Source organism: Aphelocoma coerulescens, chromosome 11 (assembly GCF_041296385.1).
Source record: "Aphelocoma coerulescens isolate FSJ_1873_10779 chromosome 11, UR_Acoe_1.0, whole genome shotgun sequence".
Taxonomy (NCBI): Eukaryota; Metazoa; Chordata; class Aves; order Passeriformes; family Corvidae; genus Aphelocoma; species Aphelocoma coerulescens.
In genome coordinates this window covers 15,617,362-15,637,500 of record NC_091025.1, presented here as the reverse complement: position 1 = coordinate 15,637,500, position 20,139 = coordinate 15,617,362, and the positions used below count along the sequence as shown (strand labels likewise).

The 20,139-nt window shown below is 39.3% G+C and overlaps 1 protein-coding gene across 1 annotated transcript in view; it reads left to right on the top strand.

The window, feature by feature from the left end:
• Nucleotides 1-16,748, top strand: part of TSHZ3 (teashirt zinc finger homeobox 3) — a 63,447-nt gene extending 46,699 nt beyond the window's left edge. The window contains exon 2 of the mRNA XM_069026961.1: nt 11,949-16,748. Coding sequence (XP_068883062.1) covers nt 11,949-15,148 — 3,200 coding nt within the window. The 3' untranslated portion in view covers nt 15,149-16,748. The remainder of the gene's footprint in view (nt 1-11,948) is intronic.
• The last annotated feature ends 3,391 nt before the right edge of the window (nt 16,749-20,139 follow it).

Here is a 20,139-nt window from a genome sequence, read left to right as displayed (position 1 = left end):
GGCAGCTCACGCTTCTGCTCTGTCCATTTTTATGCATGCTTACTGTTTTACACATCAAACAGGGTTATGTGTGCTTTTTTAGTAATGCCTGCTGAAGCATGGAAAGGATCAACATTTCATTTTCATTACATTTCATTTATTTCTCTATTTTGGAGGAAGGGTTCCATGAAGTATAAGACAGACATAACTAAAATAAGTTTCTCCAGCAGGTGAAAGGCATTGGTAGCTAATGTGTCTTCTCCTAAAGCAGCTGAATGGCAAGTCACAATCAGAGATTTACAAAAAATGTCTGCTTGATAATGTTCTTTGCCATGACAAAGTACAGTCACAGGAGGAGTAAAAGGCTAAAAGAATGGCCAGACAAAGACAGATCATCAGTTTGCATTTAGTTTGAGACTCCTGCAAAGCTGTTACTTGAAAATACCTACATTGAATACAGGAAAACAGAGATTGCCATCTTACATGTATATTTAGTCTTTGGTTATATTATTTGAAATGTTATGTAGCTATAATAGCATGAAATAGAAACCCCTACCTGATACAGAGAGAGATATTACATCATCGCTGTTACAATGCTCTGCTGCAAAAGGACTTTTAAAGGATTTCTAATGATAATGAAAATATTCTGATACAGCATTAAGGATTTCACTACTGAAATGTGTTTAATGTAAATATGCTGTCAGATACCCTTCAAGTAATTGACAAGAGCAGATGATTAGCAGTGTTCTCAATAGTGTTTTTGCATAATCTTACATTTTGACAGAACTCTTCAGCTGCTTTTTATTGTCAGTGCTCTGCAATCAGTAATACTTTTTCCTTGACATTTACTTTGTCATTATAAATCTTGTAAGTGGTCATTTAACTTGTTCAGTATGCATGTAAGAATATCATTACGAACACGTTTGAAAAATGTCTTCCTGTTGAGGAACTATTGTGAAAGTAAACTTAAAAAAACCCTAAATGAAGTAGGTTGATGAGTGACTGTGTGAAATAAATACCTGTCTGTGAGCATCTTCATGCACATTTCAAGGATGATTTTAAAATCTCTCTCTTACTGAGCATTCACTCTTAAGTCATCAAATTCAACATGCTTGTTGGATTTTTTTTAATATGTTACTTTTTTAATACTGTTGTTCAGTTATGATCATTTACATCTGACTGACCAAAATTAAAGTCTTACGATCCATAAGCATTCATAATTACATACTGCATGTAACATTAATAGTCAATATAATAAACCTTCATCTTTATTGAAGCATCTCTTGTTTCTACAGCAGTTCTTTAATCTATCTCAATAGATTTCTAGTGTACAGCTCATATAGATTTGGTCAGTGACAAGGGTTAGAGTAGTCTTGTAGAACATTTACTTGTAGCTGTGAAAAGCCCACATTCATCAGAGGATTAGGTCGATCAGATTGTACCAGGATCAATGGAAGGACTGTGTGATCCCTCTTAGGCTGTAATGTGTTCACCTTCTTTGGAGAGAATTCACATACACACACATTTCTCTGTCTTAAAGCCATTTATCTCAGAATGTCAAATTGCAATAATTAACCATTATTGATCTTAAATTCAATTAACTTCATTAACACAGGTCATGGTGAGGGTGCTGGTAAGGGAAAGGCTCTTGACAAGTGTCTTTTCTTATATGACATTGAATGTTCACAATCATGGCTATAAACTATTCATACTGTGCCACAGGAACATCTTTTAAAAATGACAGGAGTTTGGTTGGTGGCTCTGAAGCGACATTTTAATCCCCTCCCCCTCGTCTCCTAGTTCTCAGGGTTTTCCAGCAAATTTTCTATTCAGGAATCAGTGAACCATTTGTTTCTAGCACATTATCTTAGTGTGACATTATAGCAAACCCCACCTATTCAAACACCCTTCTGTTCAATAGGTAGTGGTGGATAGACACTCATTTACAGCAGTGTATATTAGTATGGTTAGCAAATGAGTGAAATGAATATTCAGTGCTTCTTTCTGCTCTACATACAAAACGAGCTGGGGCCATCTTGCAGAGGTAATCCTGAGAATCTCTGCTTGCTTCAACTCCTAAGATTCATATTGCAGTCAATAGTTGTTTTTCTTAAATGAGGGCTGAATAGCAACTGTGAAAGGACACAAAGCTTTGTTGGCCCACACTGAGCTCCTTTCTTAATAGAAGAACTTCATTATAAGCACAAGTTCACAATAGCTGAAATTGTGATTGAAATCATTTGGATTTCTACTATACCATTCATACAGATGTATAGAGTTTATTGTAAGGAGGCACTGCAGCCAAAATAGCTATTGAAACTACTGTAGAAAGGGCTTCAATGGGAGATGCAAGTTTGCAACAAAATGAAGGATCAGGCTGAAGGTCTTTTGGTACATTTTGAATGTCTTAAGTAGTCATGATTATTTACAAATAAATCACCAAGTAGAATGACTCACTTTAATGTATTGAAGCATTTTAGGTGAAAACTTGATTTTTAAAAATTTCACAGTGAAGGTGGCAGCTCCAGAGATGTGAGTTAATATTAGTACAGCTAAACAAAAATACAGCACCAAATTCTAGTTACTGTAAAACTTGTAAGATGTGGGCAAATTAGGAGCAACTAAATATGTGGGAAGATTACAGAAAGTAAAGTGCAAGATTTTTTCTTGGTGTAAAAAAAAAGGCTAAACCATAATCAGAAGACTGAGAAATGTGCATAAAGAGAAATGACAACATCAGTTTTGTTCAGAAACAGATTTCTGTGACAATTAAATGGTCATTTTGTCACTACATTTGCTATTTCCACTCCACTATACAAAGCATTTACTGAGAAGAGGCAGGGCAGAAGCAGAATGGTTTGATTACTGCATTTGAAGAAACTGAAGTTCCCTTACAACATCTGTTTGCTCAGTGAAGGATTATAATAATTACGAGCTATTAGAGCCATATTGAGAACTTCTATGCTCATGGCTGCTTATTCCAGAGTTGGCTGTGAATCTTGTATTAGTTTGTGGAATGCCCTGTGTGCTTTTCAGTGATTAAAAGATGCCACCCAAATGTCTGGTATCAAGCAGAGATTGTGTCACTCTGTGTTTTGCTACCAATTCATACAGAGAATTTGGCTTCATCTTGCCAGGATGTTGACAGTGACTTTTAACTAACAAGAAAACAGCCACCAAAAACAAACTTTTTTTTTTTTTTTTAATAATGTTCTGGTAAATATTTTTGTCCATTTGAGGAAATAGTAATTCTGTGCTTAGAAAAATTCTGCAGAGTCCAAAGAACAATTAGGTTTGAGTGTAACATGAAGCTTTTTTCTCTGCTGCTGAACTCCTATCTCCCACTGTCATGTGTGCTTGCACGGAGTGGGACTCTCGAGCAAGTCTGTAGTACTTCACACCAAGCAACTGCCTTGGAAACCAAGGAAAAGCCACTTTTGTCTAACCTAAGAGTGGATCACATTTATTCATGTTGAATAATTTATATGACAAATATAGGTGGGGGTTTTTCCTGTTAATAATGGGCTTGTCATTGAATTTGTGAAGTTTATACGAAATTTTTGAGACTCTGGAGCTGCTTGTGAACTGATACTTCACCAGTCTCTGCCTGGTTCCCCAATCCCTGGTGGTGTTTCCCCTTCGTAGCTGGGTAGCTGACCCTTAACCCGCCCCATGGACAGTGAGGAACTTCATGCTCCTTGGAATGGTGTCCATTTGTTACTTCGGTGTACTTGGAGGAAGGGGGTCCTTTCCTGGGGAAGGTGGAGGGGTGGGGAGGGGAGGAAGAGAAGGGTGCTACAGGAATGTTGATGAAATGGGGACACAAGACTCTGGACGGAATCAAACCGAGGAGCGGTTGAGAATTCCCAGTGGGTGCTCACAGCCTCTGTTGCTCATTTGCCTACTTGGTCTAGTCCTAGTGGTGCTTGTGAAAGTCTGGTTATGTGGTGATGGGGAGGCCAAGGAGGATTTCTTTTGTCATTTTTCAACCAGAAATTCCAGGCATATGCCCTAGAGGCTGTTCAAATCTCTACTCCCCCAGAGTGCCAAGGGGAAAGGAGATGGATTCTACAAAATACCAGAGCAAGGAAGGCCCTTCTGTCATTGTGGCCATCCATAACGTTTCTCAGCCTTTCGACTGGCTTACTGTCAACCCTGCCTTGCTTCTGGTGACCACCCATGGGCACACACAGTGGAACATGAACTGAACGGTTACCCCGCCGTGGTACTTTTGGCAGTCAGTTGTGTTGTGTATGTGTGACTGCAAATTTAGGTCAAAACCCTTAAAAATCTGTTCTTCCTGGCCAGGCAGTCTCCAAACTCTTATTCTTGTGAAGTTTCTCGTAAGCATGTCATTCACTCCTGACTGTACAAGAATGATGCCTGAAGAAAGTCTCTTTAGAAATCCATATGATTTTGTTCGTTATACGTGGGAGTAACTTTGACCTTGGGTCTCATCCAAGGTTTTTTAATATTTGGATCCCTTCTTGTCAAAAGCCATTTGTAGAAGGTAGCACATGAACTCTTCAAGTGAGACAGATTTCAGACTTACCCTCGTGGAACCCTACCCGTAGAAGAGCACACTGCAGTGTGATGGGATCAGGTGCTCTTCTCCACATCAGAAAAAAGTGGTGTTATGTTTCAAGGGTGGGTAATTCAAGCAGGTTTTAGAAAAAAACTCTGCTCAGCATGTTAAATTCAGGGAGTTTAGGCCCCAGGGAGAAATCAAGGCAGGGTGCAGTTTTGGAGGAGGGAGGCATGATCCATCATGTTCCATCTCCAGCACAGGTCTGGCAGAGTGGGTGTCACAGTGTACCTGAGTCTTGCTGTGTGCTGGGAACAGAGAGCTCTTCAGAGGAGAGTTGTGACAATACTTCAGAAACCTTTCCTATTTTCCCCATTGTGAAAAAGAGTTTGCTGGCAGTCTGCAGGTACAGCACTCACTGGATCCCAGCAGCTTGGCTCAGAGGAGATCTGTAACCACAGGCTCTGGGTTGTGCTCAGTACATGCACCTGTGGGTATTTCACTGGCTGAAATAATTGTTTCAGCTGAAAACTGGCAATTATTTTCAATTATACACATATATTGTATTCACATAAACACACTGTGAAGAAACATAGGAACAGAACAAACTTAAGTCATCTTCCCATGTTTTGTGTAAATAGCTGAATTATATGTATTAACCTACAGGAGTAACAGGCTCCTTCACTTGTCTTCTTGTCTAGCACCAGACAATTAACTTTTAACTTCTTTTCAGGTTTTCAGCTTTAAACTGTGGATAAGAATGCTTCTTCCACAAGGCTGATGTGAAAAATAAAGCACTCACTGAACACCTCAGTTAAGCGATGCTGTCCAACAATGCCAAGTTGTTTTTAAGCCATCGTTTCATATTATGGTATCCTGGTTTTTCAGGTGTATATTTAATAAAGAAGATAATACATAAATGTGAGGTTTGCACTTTGTCATTCAAGAAACATCTAAATAGCATTTGGTTTCAGAAAAATGAATGCCTCCCTTATCAGAATTAGTAGCAGTTTTTGAATATTTTCTGTCTTATTTGGGAGTGGCCTGTATGACATGTTTCTTGTGGCAGCTTGAATAGGAGACCTGAGTCCTGCACCTTCCTTTAAACTAGGCAAAACCCAGGGGAGTTTGGGATACAGTGACATGAGGAAAAGGTAGATGTAGCCTGATGTACAATTGCTTTGTTCTGTGCTTAGGTGGCCCACCCTTCAATGACATATAAACTAATTCCTTGCTATCATCTCTTCACTGTGTGTTCTTGTCCATGTTATTCTCATCTCTTAACACTTGCAGTTGATTTGGCCTCTCTGAAGTCTCTCCAAATGTAATACCAGTCCAGGATGCTGAATCAGAGCAGCTGGCTAGCTTCCTCCAGCCTATTTCTGAGCTCTCTGTGGCAGACAGCTGCAGTATTTTCATGAAGGAACAAAGTACACTTCAAAGTTTTCAGTGCCTAATGATAGCCACCCATTAGATTGGCATCCTTTGTCACATCTATCCACACCACTTCCCAGGGACTTAATCCTACGCTCTCACTGGCATGAAAAGGCTGCAGATATATCAACATACAAAAAATCCAGCTAAACAAGCATTAATCATGCACATCACATCAAATTAACATGTTCAAAATTAATATTCTTGACCTTGCCAGTGGGCAGAATAATCCGTCTTGCAGTAGGCTTGCACTCCGGTGCGAGGTACCAGGGACTTGAGCCGACGTGCGAGAGAAGTGCTGACCTCTTCACTTGGAAATAACATTTCTCTCCCATAATAGACAGTCTTGCCTCTATGAAACAGAACCTTTGACCTTTCTAACAGGAATAATGTCCCTGTCAAGGTGCTGGGTAATCAGTATTGCCATGCCCGTTTAGAGACTGTTGTCATTTGCCACTCTTGTAAACAGGGCAGTGACTGCTGCCTCCCATCCTGACTGCCTAATGAGGAATATGCGAACATCTCTGCCAAGGAGTGAAGTCTCAAATACAATTTCAGTTACATGGGAATTATCAGTTAGTCTCAGTATAGAAATAGCTCATGTTGTGGGTGAAATGTTTGCCTTTCTTGCTGTGAGTGGAAGGCCTGTGGAGTGGGAGTTTTCTAACAGACTAATATAACTCTTTTATATGCCTTCATTTGCATTAGGTCTTTGATTGAATCCATCCAGCGAGCTGGTTTTCTCTTGCCTCTGTTCATTAATTTTGTGAATAAGGTTCATTGGCACAGTCAGATCATCTCCATGCTGCTGTTCCTCGGATGGCTTTCTCTGCACTGGTCGTGGGACTGAGCCTCCTTTTAACTCCAGATGGTCCCACCAAAACTGGGGACTCTCAGGTTTTTTCAAAGATTACTTAAATATTAAGAAAAAAATTCTGTTAATTTCTCAGGTGGCTGGTGTCTGCTTGAAGACAGAATGGGACAGGTATTTTGGAAAACGCCGTGCACTGCCAGCAGCAGTGGCAGTGACAGGAGCCACCTCTTACGCAGTGCCACGGAATGGGGAGCGAGAGTTGGGATGCAGAGGGAGTTTCTCTGGCAGAGTCCTACTCACTGCTCCACTTTATAATCTAATGTGATCCTTTTTCCCTGTTTTCTTTTTTACTGGGAATATAATATTGATCCTGTAAGCATTGGGAGCATTCTTGCTCTTGATCCTGTTCTGCTGCTCTCTATTTCCAAGTGTGGAACATTTATGGGCTCAGATTCTTTAAGGAATGAGAAGGTTTTTTCCCAATGAACTCAAAATCAGATGGTTTGGGAGATGACCCTTTGTATTACTTCATGATTTTGAATGATGCATAGCAAAGATGATCTAATTTTTTTTTAATAAGAAGCCATTTGGTTAAAGCAAAAATATTTCCAAGGAACTGAGTGGTTTTGATAAGCTTTAGTAGTTGAGCATTTTTAATGTGAGAAGAATATTGGAATGTTTTGTTCCTTTTTCAAGCAAACAGCACATATACTAGTTTAAATATACCCCCAGTGAGCTAATTAAAACAAAAGAAAAAATTTTGGCAAGAAAAAACATAATTAAAACAAGAAATTTCAATAGTATTGAAATGAAATATTTGGATACATCCAAGCCAAAATATATGGTCTCAGCTGCAATTTTCAGGAAATGAGGGAAAAATTGTGCATATAATTGGGTTTTGGAGAACAGTAAAATATGCCTTTAGTGCTGTGGTCTTGTATTTCCAAACAATCCCAAGAAGGTGTGTCCAGCCACGTCACAGGGGGATGTTGCCATGGGGGGATGACAGCCATGCAGTGTTTTTGCTGTTTCTGCTGAAGAGGAGCTCTGGCAGTGGGGGTGGAGGTGGCAGCTGTGGTGCTGGTGAGCCCAGGACATCAGCAGGCACAGCTGCTCTGGCTCCACGGGGGCTTTCTCTGCCTCTGGAGACACAGTGGGCTGGTGACACCTCTCTGCTCTCGTGCAGTAGATCCCTGGTGTCTGTGCAGAGCCAGGTATATGAGTTTATTACTGTCTATGCAATATGTAGATCATTTTGGACAGTGATGGATCACAATTTATTTCCACTGGCAAAGAAATGATCCATAGCTCAGTTATGAAGGTAATTCCCTCTTGTGTGGAAATGAATTGCATTATACCACAGCTTACTGTTATGTATTGATATCAATGTGTTAATTTCATTGTTACCTAGCACTTTAGTTAATAATTATAACAAATATTAATGAGGGAACTGTCTGTTCTCAAGCTCTGTGTGGCTGTACCTGCAAGATGTTTCTGAACCCCTTTGATATCCTCCTCTTCTCTAGCAGCTGAGGGCCACACCAGGCAACAGCTTTCCACTTTTTGTCAAATACTGTGTCACAGTGACACCACTGCTCAATTTGCAGGCAATTTCCTGTGGGTTATGGTGCCCTGTGAGATGTAAGCTAAACACTTTTTTGAGGACTGTGATTTTTTTTGGTCTTTTTTTCTCTGGAAAAACAAAACCCAGAACTGCCTAATTTCTTTCATTTCCACTCTTATTAACTTCTGCCACTAGAATTGCCTTTAAAGTTGTTTCTTTTCCCCTCAGACTTTGCTGTTGAGGCATTGAAGAACAGTTTTACAGATGCCCTGCTGTTCAAACATTTATTCAACACTTGAAAAATATCAAACTACGAGTCTTTTTGTCTTTTTTTTTCTTTTATTTTCTTTTTTTTACATAATAAGAGGGTAATGGCTAAGTAAGGATGGGCTGCAGACAGTGCTTCTTTTAGACAGTCTGTCCTCCAGGCAGTGAATCTCAGTGGAAAACCTTTCTACCATCTCCTCCTGATTTGTTCTCTTCTTTCACAGTCTCTTTGCTTTTCCTGTAGGTACTTCACCAAATAAGAAATTTCTCTGCTATGGGCCTCCTTGTCCTTATTTCTGGTGCAGTGAGGCTGTTACCTTCCTCTGTGCTCATATAGACCATTTCTCGCCCCTGTGCAAGGTGTGGTGAGGCAGGGACACCTTCCACTAGACCAGGTTCCATCCCTTCTCTCCTTTGTGCAGGGGAAGGAGCAGAAGGAGCCCTTGGAACTGTCATTTTTTCGAAGTTGCAGATTGCTGGGTTAAATTCCACACTGTCGTTTGTGCCTCATTTCCTGCATTTCTGGATCAAAGACTGATGTCACAAGTTGGCTTCACAACTTGAGCTTAGGAAGGGGAACAGCTATAGAGGAGGCAGCTCCTGGTTAACACGCAAATATGCTTGATAGTTGGTGAAAAGGGCAAAGAAAGCATGAAAGGTAAATAGATTTACATTTAAATGAGCCACATGCTGGAGGTTTTCCCTAATGTAAAAGTCACTCTCTAAAAAAGCTGTGAATGTGACAAGTCTTTCAGTTCAAACAAAATTCGTAAGACTTCAGCAGTAAGAGAAATAAAAATGTAAAGAATAACACACTAATTAGGGAGTTGGTTCTGTGCACTCTGTTTGTGTTGGTGGGCAGTGGGTCCCAGGAGGGCTTTCCGTGGTGTGCAGGGATGGAGCCCTTGGATTTGGAATGTGATGTGGTGGTGGGAATGAGTGGCACACACTCAGACTGGTGTTCAATAGCCAGAAAAAACTAAAGACAAGTCCACTCAGAGTGCCTTGGTGTGCCACCCCAGCCTCCAGGTGTCAATCAGGTGGTGATAACTTTGAGTGTTCTTTACTTTGTGAAAAGGAAATTATTATGCAGTTTCAAGACAGAGGCAAAGAAACAGGAGTTGTAAAAGAAAATCTGTTTCCACAAGGTGGAATAGGTAAAGGGTACATTTGCTTCCAAATCAGAGGTTTCGTGCCATGATTCCTCCCTTCCATCCTTCCTTATTCCTATCAGTAGGATTTGGTGTGGTTGAAAGAGAGGCAGTTAACAGTCAGTTGTCTACACACTATCAGTAGTTATACAAAATTTTTCAACTTTAGAGAGTAATTTGATCTGCTTTGGTCTCCTTTGCTAAAGTCCTGAAAATCCACTTTTTTAGATTCTATGTAGTGGTTTTGTTGCAAGTATTTGCAGGAGAGATGCTAAACCTTACTACTAATTGCTGCAGTATCTGACATATACAGATATATGTGATATAAAAATAATAATTTTTCAAAATATTTTGAAAAGGCATAAAATAGAGCAAAACAGCACATCTCTGTTTCATAGTATGGGGAGTGGTATACTTGTTTCCACAGTCTGATCTTTGTACCAGCACCTTTGAAGCATCTTATGATAAAGTTTTTTAACATAATTCTTTCAAACTATGTGTTCCCAAACCTTAAAAATAGGACCCTTGCTGCTTAAATTTTCTGCATTGAAATTATCTGAACTGAAATACTGAATCATTATTATGTGCTGCTCATATGTGGTATGTTTGTGCTTTCAAAGGTTTAACTTGTATTCTGGGGATCAGATTATAACTTTACATGCTTGGAGGAGGCTTCGCTACCATTCATCCATGTGAAAGAACAGTAGTGAATATTTTGTATAACCTGACTGAATGAAGAAATACTCCATGTGAAACTAAAAGCCTGATTTCATTGTCACTTTAACAGTTGTTTTGTCTCTTGTGGTTTTCTGATAACATTTAAACATATTTTCCCTGAAAGAATTTTGCAAGGTTTAATACTGTGTGTGTGATACCTACTGTAGTGTTCTACATTTTGCAGTCTGTTGGTTAAAGTAGGGCTTTTCGGGGTGTAAACTGTTGTCTTCTCTGCACTGTTGCCTGAAGAAACAAGCTATGGATTGTTCAGGATACAAATACCCTACCCTTTCCAGATGTGTTGCAGAGAAGGGCAAATGTCAGGTGTCTTTAACCACAGATTCTACCGAAAATGTGACTTCTTCCAGTTTATAATTATCTTTGTGAGAGGTTTTAAATACCACTGAAGAGTCATATTCCATTTTTGCTTTCGTGCAAATTAATGCATTATATAGAAATAGATAATTTTGATTAGTTAATGATCCCTTTTTAAATGTTACCATAATTTTCTTGCCTAAAGAAAAAACTCAGGTAGATGTAGTATATGTAGAACAGAAGCATAGAAGCACCATGGAAAAAAAAAATTGTTTACTGTCAGTTGCCAACTGTCCTATTCAAGAAGAGTATCTTAGATTTACATCACCAGTTGCATTACTTGAGGGGAAAAAAAGACAGGATCCCTGTTGGGTGTCCGTGTAGCTTATGCTGAGTAAATATTGACAAAGTAGTCTAAAGAGCAAACACTTTGACATTTGTAAGGTCCACTGGAAGGTCTTGTATATATTTATACAGCAAGAATGAGTGCAGCATACCAATTTTGTTGAACTAGCTCCTGACATAATTCTGCATGGGCTTTCTTGTTGAGGAAGTGTTTAAATGGGAATGGGACATTTGTTACACCCATAAAGAATGTCCTCAAATTGCTCTGAATGAGTTGTTTCCACAGGTTACATCACTTGCATTTAACCATCTCCTCTAAAATGTGGCACTGCTAATAATGATAGCTTTAAAAAAATCTAATTTTTAAAATTTATTTTAACTGGGGATTTTTTTACTTTGTAGAAATTCTTGATGTTTGTTGTGCTCTATATTTATTAAAGATTGAGTCTCAAAACTGTAATGAGCAAAAAATGCTTGCTTAATTTAAATTGTGAATCTGTCTGTTAAGAAATGCATTAGGGGTAGGAGAAGCATAAGACATATTAATTGACAGACAGGAACTGCTGTCTCTGAGGTTGATACAAGTAATTTATTACTTTAGAAATGAATGCCACCTCCAGAATGTGCTTCATTAATTTCAAATTTAGTTTTAATTTCAAGCTGTTGCCCCTTGAGAAGAATAAGGTGGCAAATTATGTTTGAAGAGCAGATTTTTTTTCTTGCTCTGAAGAAACACTAAATTTTAACTGTTTAATTTTACAAATAAGTACACTTCTTTGGCTAAAGCAAAAGTATGATGAGCAGAAACTAACTTGTATTTTCTTCTCTTCATCATAGCCTATGTTTCAGACGAACTAAAAGCAGCAGCGCTGGTGGAAGAAGATGTGGAACCTGATGAAAATGCAGTTGATGGGGAGCCTTCAGCAAAATATGCATGTCCAGAAAAAGACTTCAGTAAGAACTGCCAAAGCTACCAAAACTCTCCAGCAGCTGAGTTCTCTAGCCATGATATGGACAGTGAGTCCCACATCAGTGAGACAAGTGACCGCATGGCAGACTTCGAGAGCAGCTCCATTAAAAATGAGGAAGAGAGCAAGGAGGTTTCCATACCACTGGAAGACTCTACAGTTTCTGATAGTTTAGAACAAATGAAAGCCGTGTATAATAACTTCCTCTCCAATTCCTACTGGTCCAATCTCAATTTGAACCTTCACCAGCCAATTTCGGAAAAAAACAACGGTAGCAGCAGCAGTAGCAGCAGCAGCAGCAGCAGTTGTGGAAGCGGCAGCTTTGACTGGCACCAGACTGCAATGGCCAAAACACTGCAGCAAGTTTCACAGAGCAGAATTCTGCCTGAACCGAGCCTTTTTAGCACAGTCCAGCTGTACAGACAGAGCAGTAAGCTCTATGGCTCTATATTCACTGGGGCCAGTAAATTCCGCTGTAAAGACTGCAGTGCTGCCTACGATACTTTAGTAGAATTAACAGTGCACATGAATGAAACAGGACATTATCGAGATGACAACCATGAAACGGATAACAATAACCCCAAAAGATGGTCCAAACCTCGCAAACGTTCTTTGCTCGAAATGGAAGGGAAGGAGGATGCCCAGAAAGTGCTAAAGTGTATGTACTGTGGTCATTCATTTGAATCTCTTCAGGATTTGAGTGTTCATATGATCAAAACAAAACACTACCAAAAAGTGCCTCTGAAGGAACCTGTTACACCTGTAGCAGCAAAAATTATCCCAGCTACTAGAAAGAAAGCATCACTGGAGCTTGAACTTCCCAGTTCTCCAGACTCCACGGGTGGGACACCAAAAGCAACAATCTCGGATACTAACGATGCACTTCAAAAGAATTCCAATCCCTACATTACGCCAAATAACCGCTACGGTCACCAGAATGGTGCCAGCTATGCCTGGCACTTTGAGGCGAGGAAATCCCAGATTCTGAAGTGCATGGAGTGTGGAAGTTCACATGACACCCTGCAGGAGCTCACGGCTCACATGATGGTGACGGGACATTTTATTAAAGTCACTAACTCTGCCATGAAAAAAGGGAAACCAATTATAGAAGCCCCAGCCACACCGACAATAACGTCCTTAGTAGATGAGAAGGTCCAGTCTGTGCCACTAGCTGCCACCACCTTTACATCTCCTTCCAACACACCTTCTAGTGTTTCCCCTAAATTAAATGTTGAGATTAAAAAAGAAGTAGATAAGGAAAGAGTCATTGCTGATGACAAAATGAAAGACAAAGAGAAGTCAAGTGAAGATGAGGAGAAGTATGATATCTCCTCAAAATACCATTACTTGACTGAAAATGACCTAGAGGAAAGTCCTAAGGGGGGATTAGATATATTGAAGTCTTTAGAAAACACAGTTACATCAGCTATAAACAAAGCCCAGAATGGCACACCGAGCTGGGGTGGCTACCCCAGCATTCATGCTGCCTACCAGCTGCCTAATATGATGAAGCTGTCATTGGGCTCATCTGGGAAGAGTACACCATTAAAACCTATGTTTGGAAACAATGAACTAGTATCACCAACTAAAAACCAGCCCTTGGTGTCTCCACCAAGCAGTCAGACCTCACCTGTGCCAAAAACAAACTTTCATGCCATGGAAGAATTGGTAAAGAAGGTCACTGAGAAGGTGGCTAAAGTGGAGGAGAAGATGAAAGAGCCTGAAGGAAAGCTTTCTCCACTGAAGCGTGCAACGCCTTCGCCGTGTAGCAGTGAAGTCAGTGAACCCCTTAAGATGGAGCCCTCCAATGATGGTGGCTTCAAAAGCCAGCAGAACAGCCCAGTTCCTCAGAGAGACGGTTGCAAGGATAGTCCAACTGTAGAACCCGTGGAGAACGGGAAGGAGCCTGTGAAGTCCATTGTAGGTTCTTTAAGTAGCAGCACAGCCATCATCACTGATCACCCTCCTGAACAGCCATTTGTAAATCCATTAAGTGCACTGCAATCCGTCATGAATATTCACCTTGGGAAGGCAGCAAAGCCATCTTTGCCTGCTCTGGATCCAATGAGCATGCTTTTTAAAATGAGCAACAGCTTGGCAGAAAAGGCTGCAGTGGCCACCCCACCTCTACAGTCCAAAAAATCAGACCACTTAGACCGTTATTTTTATCATGTCAACAATGACCAACCCATAGATTTGACGAAAGGCAAGAGTGACAAAAGCTGCTCTTTGGGTTCAGCGCTTTTGTCATCCACATCGACATCTTCTGCATCTTCTTCATCTACAGTGACAACAGCAAAGACATCTGCAGTCGTGTCATTCATGTCAAACTCGCCGCTACGCGAGAATGCCTTGTCAGATATATCTGATATGCTGAAGAACCTGACAGAAAGTCACACATCAAAATCTTCCACACCTTCCAGCATATCTGAGAAATCTGACATTGATGGTACCACAATAGAGGAACCAGAAGAAAGTACACCAGCTCAGAAAAGGAAGGGACGTCAGTCTAACTGGAACCCTCAGCACTTGCTCATATTGCAGGCCCAGTTTGCAGCCAGTTTACGGCAGACTTCAGAGGGGAAATACATCATGTCAGACTTGAGCCCTCAAGAAAGAATGCACATTTCCAGGTTTACGGGACTCTCAATGACCACAATTAGCCACTGGCTGGCCAATGTGAAATACCAGCTCCGAAGGACGGGGGGAACTAAGTTCCTTAAAAATTTGGACACTGGGCACCCAGTGTTCTTTTGTAATGACTGTGCTTCACAGATCAGAACTCCTTCAACTTATATCAGTCATCTTGAATCGCATCTGGGTTTCAGGTTAAGAGACTTGTCCAAACTGTCCAGTGAACAGATTAACAATCAGATAGCACAAGCAAAGTCACCGTCTGAAAAACTGGTGACGTCTTCTCCAGAGGAAGATATCGGAACTTCTTATCAGTGCAAACTTTGTAACAGGACTTTTGCAAGCAAGCATGCTGTTAAACTTCATCTTAGTAAAACACATGGGAAGTCACCAGAGGATCATCTTCTGTATGTTTCGGAGTTAGAGAAGCAGTAGCATTTGCTTTTGATTAAAATAACTGTAATTTGCTTTGAGGAAAACTGTCAAAGACGCCTTAAAGCTACTGTTTAGTTCTTGGCACATGTTCTTATTTTAACTCCAGAGTCACTCTGGGCTGAACTGTTTTGTATAACTGTACAGTGTTTAAATAGAGGTGCATAATCAGCTGTTGTTACTGGTAAAATATGAAGGTTAAAATGCAGTGGTAAGTGTTTGGAACTTTGTGTAAATTGGATTTAGTTGCTGTGCATCCCTCTGATGCATCAAGCTGCATGCATTAACAGACAGTTTAATTAAGCATTTATAACTAATTCTGGTGCACTTTTTCATGTGACCTAAGTGTGCTGGTATTTCTCACCCTATAATCTTTAGCCCTCTGAGTACTTTGAAGCACTTTTGCATTAATTTGGTAAAAATGTAAGGATATGTGGTTTTTTTAGACCCTTACTAGCTTAGTTCTGATTACTAATATGAACCTCCATTTATGCAGAGGTGTCTCACACCTTGAAATTTAAAAATATAATTTTCACATTGAAACATAGATGTATATATTGTATAGATTTCAAAATCTCTTATGGAAAATGTGATTGTGGTTAATGCCATTTTCTTTTTTTTTTCAGCATTTTTAGCAGCAGCGGGGTTTGTACCTGATAAGCCCCAGGTATAAACCACACCTATATATAGTGTATATTTCATTTTTTTTTAGATCTAACAGTTTTTCCTTTAACAATCAAACATTGTAAATTATGTGATAAAAGATACCACAGATAGCATTTATAAAGTATTCAAAAACATTATTCTTAAAGCAAAATATGTTTTGCTTTGCTATACAGTACATCTATATTAAGAGAGGTTCATGTTTAAATTATACATATTTATTAGTGTTGCTATCATTTGTTTGGTTTTTGGTTTGTTTTGTTTTTTTTTTTTTTTCTTTTTTTTTAAACTGTCTGAAGAAACAGAAGCCACGGACTGCATTCCTGGCATGCATTCTAACTGTTTTGCACAACATGACTTTTAAAGGTATTTATTAGTAAAAAAAAAATAAAAATAAAATAAAAAGAGAAAATTCAAAATAAACTCAGTGCTCAAAGGGTTAAATCTATTTGAAAAACTTGTACTGTATTTCCTAAACATTGATAAAGCCTTTAAAATGTTTGTACTGTAATACTTTGCTTAAAAAGTTATGAGGCATTCTGTGATATAACCTCTTTTACTTATTTATAAGCGCTCTTGGTTGTTATTTCCTATTGTAGAATGCCTTTTTATTTCAATTGGTAACTTTCTGTTTTGTTCTGCCTAATTATTCTCCCAAGATTCCATACTGCAGCTTTATCTTTAGGCATATGAAAGGTAACCCGTGGTTACCAGCACACTAAGTGATTCTGTTCGTCTCCATTTTTGGCAGTTAATTTGCAGAAGTAACTGACAGCTGACACCATATGAGAATCTATGTATAAAATATTGGCATGTAAACAGCACAGACACTGTAATGCACTCTGTGCCCTGTTTTGTTGTTGACAATGAAGCACCATTATATGACTCTTCATATAACCTTTTTTTCTACAGCAGCATTAAAATTGTCTTTTTGCTATAATTTTGTGTTGCGTTCACAATTATGTCTGAAATGTGCTACGACTAACGAGCACATTAAAATTAAATTGTATGCTATCTGTTTATGACTGAAGCTTGAGTAGGTTTCTTCATCTGCCAGGTGCTGGCAGTCAAAAGCTGCACATAAATCACTGGAGTTTTAGTGAACTTTAGCATTTAAAGAGCAGGGTAGCACTTATTCAAAGGCTGCATTAACAGAGTTTTTTTCCCCCAGAAGAGATAAATGAGCGTTATAACTCCTTTTTAAGGTAAGGCTGGCTGTGGAGAGGGGGTTTATCAGCAGTGCATGGCAAAGCAAATAAGTGTTTTGCTGTGAGTTCAGACCCAGGCAGGCACTGCTGCTCACCCGCCTTCCTCCTAAATGCATCGAGCAGAGTCTGCACCCGAGGGTGTTCCACAGCTCAGAGAATCCCTTTCCACCTACCCAGCATTTCCAAATGACAGGAGAAGGAACCTGAGACCGGTGACTTCAACTCTGGGGTTTTGAAGTGAGTCCTCTTCTAGCCCTACCTGCTGCTGGACAGCATTCCCAGCAGGTAGAGAGGGGGAGAGGAGGTGAATAAACACATGCCAAAGAAAAGCAAACAATCTGGAGCATTTATATGATAATGACAGACTTTTACTGGTGTTGACAGGTCATCCCATCAAAACCATTGAACACAATTTGCATCTCCAAACATCTATATTACTATGCATGTAAATAATGTCTTTTGCCAGTCAGGTGAACTCAGAGTCCGGAGATGGTTACATGGGAACCAAACCCACCATTACAGCACTTCAGCATCCCGAGTGAGAACTACCATCTGAATGTCAAATGTACAGTTTCCTTTCTTTTTTAAAAAAATCCACTGTCTTCCAATAAGCAAAGAATTGAATCTTGGGTTCTTTTTGTCTTTCCGTCTTTCTTTCCATTTTTCCATCTTTCTCTGTAATGTTAAAGGCCAGTACTATGTCTCAATAATGTGTTGGAGTGTTCTGTTCATTCTACAGCAAATGCTGCTAAGAGGACCAAGTGAACGGGATTAGGGCTTTGGGTTTTTTCCTCCTCTTTTGGCTCACACTTGTGTCTGATTTTAAGGTCATTTGTGTGTCAATGTTTATGGCCTCAGCTCAAATTCCAGCAATAAAATCACAGCAGTTTTACTGGTTGACTGTACCATCCCAGGAGTCCCTCACTTAGTGAGGAAAGGGAACCTGGCTGGCTGAAGTCTTCCCTGGAGCCTCCCGGGTGCCTGTCCACATTTTTTACAAATACATGATCTCAGTCTAAAACCAGCCAAACTTTTTACCTCTACAGCAGAGAATTCCTCTTTTGAAAATTATAACAGCTTAAATATAGTATTTGGTTGCAAACCAGAAATTCACACATAAGGAGACTGGCAGATTATTGCATATATTGTCAATCAATGTATTTTTAAGATGCACCATTGACTTATAATAGTAATGCTCCAAGCTCTGTACGCAATACTGCTATCTGGGACACGGGAGGGAGTAAAAGCAAGAGACTGCAGAGTCTGCAGTGTTCTTTCTACTTTTAAAATACAGCCAGGGGATCTGATGCAACTACCCTGATCTGGTAAAAGTCAGTTCCTGGACCTGACTTACCTGGGGTCTGAAAGTACTGTGAGGAGATGTACCCTGTACAAATTCCAAGAGTGACCAGATCTGCCAGTGTGCACCAGAAAGGACTTTTTAATATGCTTCTTAAAATGTGCTTGAAACTTTGCAAAGGAATGGCTAGTCAGGATCTGAATATCCCAAATTTATTAAAATAAAGTTCAGCTTGCATTTCAGAACCTCCAGGACTGGCATAGCAATGTGATTTCACATTATAAAGAATTTAGAGAATCAATGAACTAGAATAATGTTCTTTTCATCCATACACTGGTATGTATATTGGCATGGTAACTATTAGTGCTAACCAAATCACCAATCTAGCTGTGTTAAGGTAATTTTTTTTCCTATTAGACAAACATGAAGGTATAAATGCAGCATTTTAAAATAAGCATCTGACTTCTGACTTTTGCTTTGCATTTGATATTTTATTTAGAAATATGCAGATCAAGTGCAAGAGAAAACAAAATGCCTCAAGAAAGAGGTTAAAAATGAAATTGTGATGGGTGAGAAGAGCTTTAAATCACAGGTGTATAAAGGTGACCCTGGTCTAACCCCACCCAAGTAGTGGCTTGTTGCAGCATACTGTATATCTTCCAGCCATCACATTTACGCAGTATCTTAAAATAACATTTGTGATAAATGTGCAATTTAACTAATTTATGGTGCTGTGATGTGCTCAGGGCTACATGCAAGATGAAAATCTTAAATGGAGCTTGAACAGCTCACTTCACAACAAGAAATCAATATGCCAGATCTTAGAGAGCTGTTCACTGGAGTCAACATTTAGCAAAAAAAAAAAAAAAAAAAATCAGGGAATGTATCTTTAAGTTTTAGTGAGTAGGAAATCTATAATTAACTGAAATACGACTTTTAAGCTAGCGTAAGGAACTGTTTCTGAAACCAAAATCTTTCTAGAATCTTCATTATATTTTATTTTTGTATTAAAGTTGAAAGTATATTGTTTTAATTATGCAGGTGCTTTTGTGGTAACCACTTTGTGCAATTTTTTATCCAAACCAAGGCAGATTAGTGTTATAATATGGGAATTATCTGTTGCATTTAAACATGGCTGTGTATTTTGCTATATAAAGCTAAACATGATATGACTCTGCATGTTATGACAGCAAAAAAATCTGGCTATACTTTGAGACTTAAAAATATACTGGCATGTATTGAATGGAAGAACCTTTAATTTTGCAAGTTCTTATTTCAGCTGCAACAGAAAAAAAGGAACAGTGGTGGAAGTGGAAGAGAGACAACTGGTAATAAAGCTAAATTTAATTAATAAATTTTGTATTTTAAAGTACGCCTCCAGAGAGCCTTATATATTTCCTAGAAAAATATCAGATGATTATGATCACTGCTGCCTGCTTTGTTTGGGTAACTTTTTGTTACAAGAATATGCTGGAGCTTTGCTAGGTGGTGTGTTACCCACACTGCTCCACAGAGCTGAAATACAGGGAATGGTCATAAAACTAGAATTTATCAAGGAAAGTAGAAAAAAAAAAATTGAGATGACCAACTTTTTAAAAGTCACGGTCATATTTTGTGTTATCCAATGATGAAATAGCACTTAGTACTTGATTGGATAGTTACTGTTTTAGCATGGAGATACAAATGTGTAGCTCCCTTGAGTATCACTAGTAAATACATACAATCTCCAGGAAAAAAAACCAGTAAATTCTCTTCTCCTGGGACTCTGTGCCAAGATGTGCCTTCCAGCCCTTGCTTGACCTGCTGTAGGTAATGAGAGAACA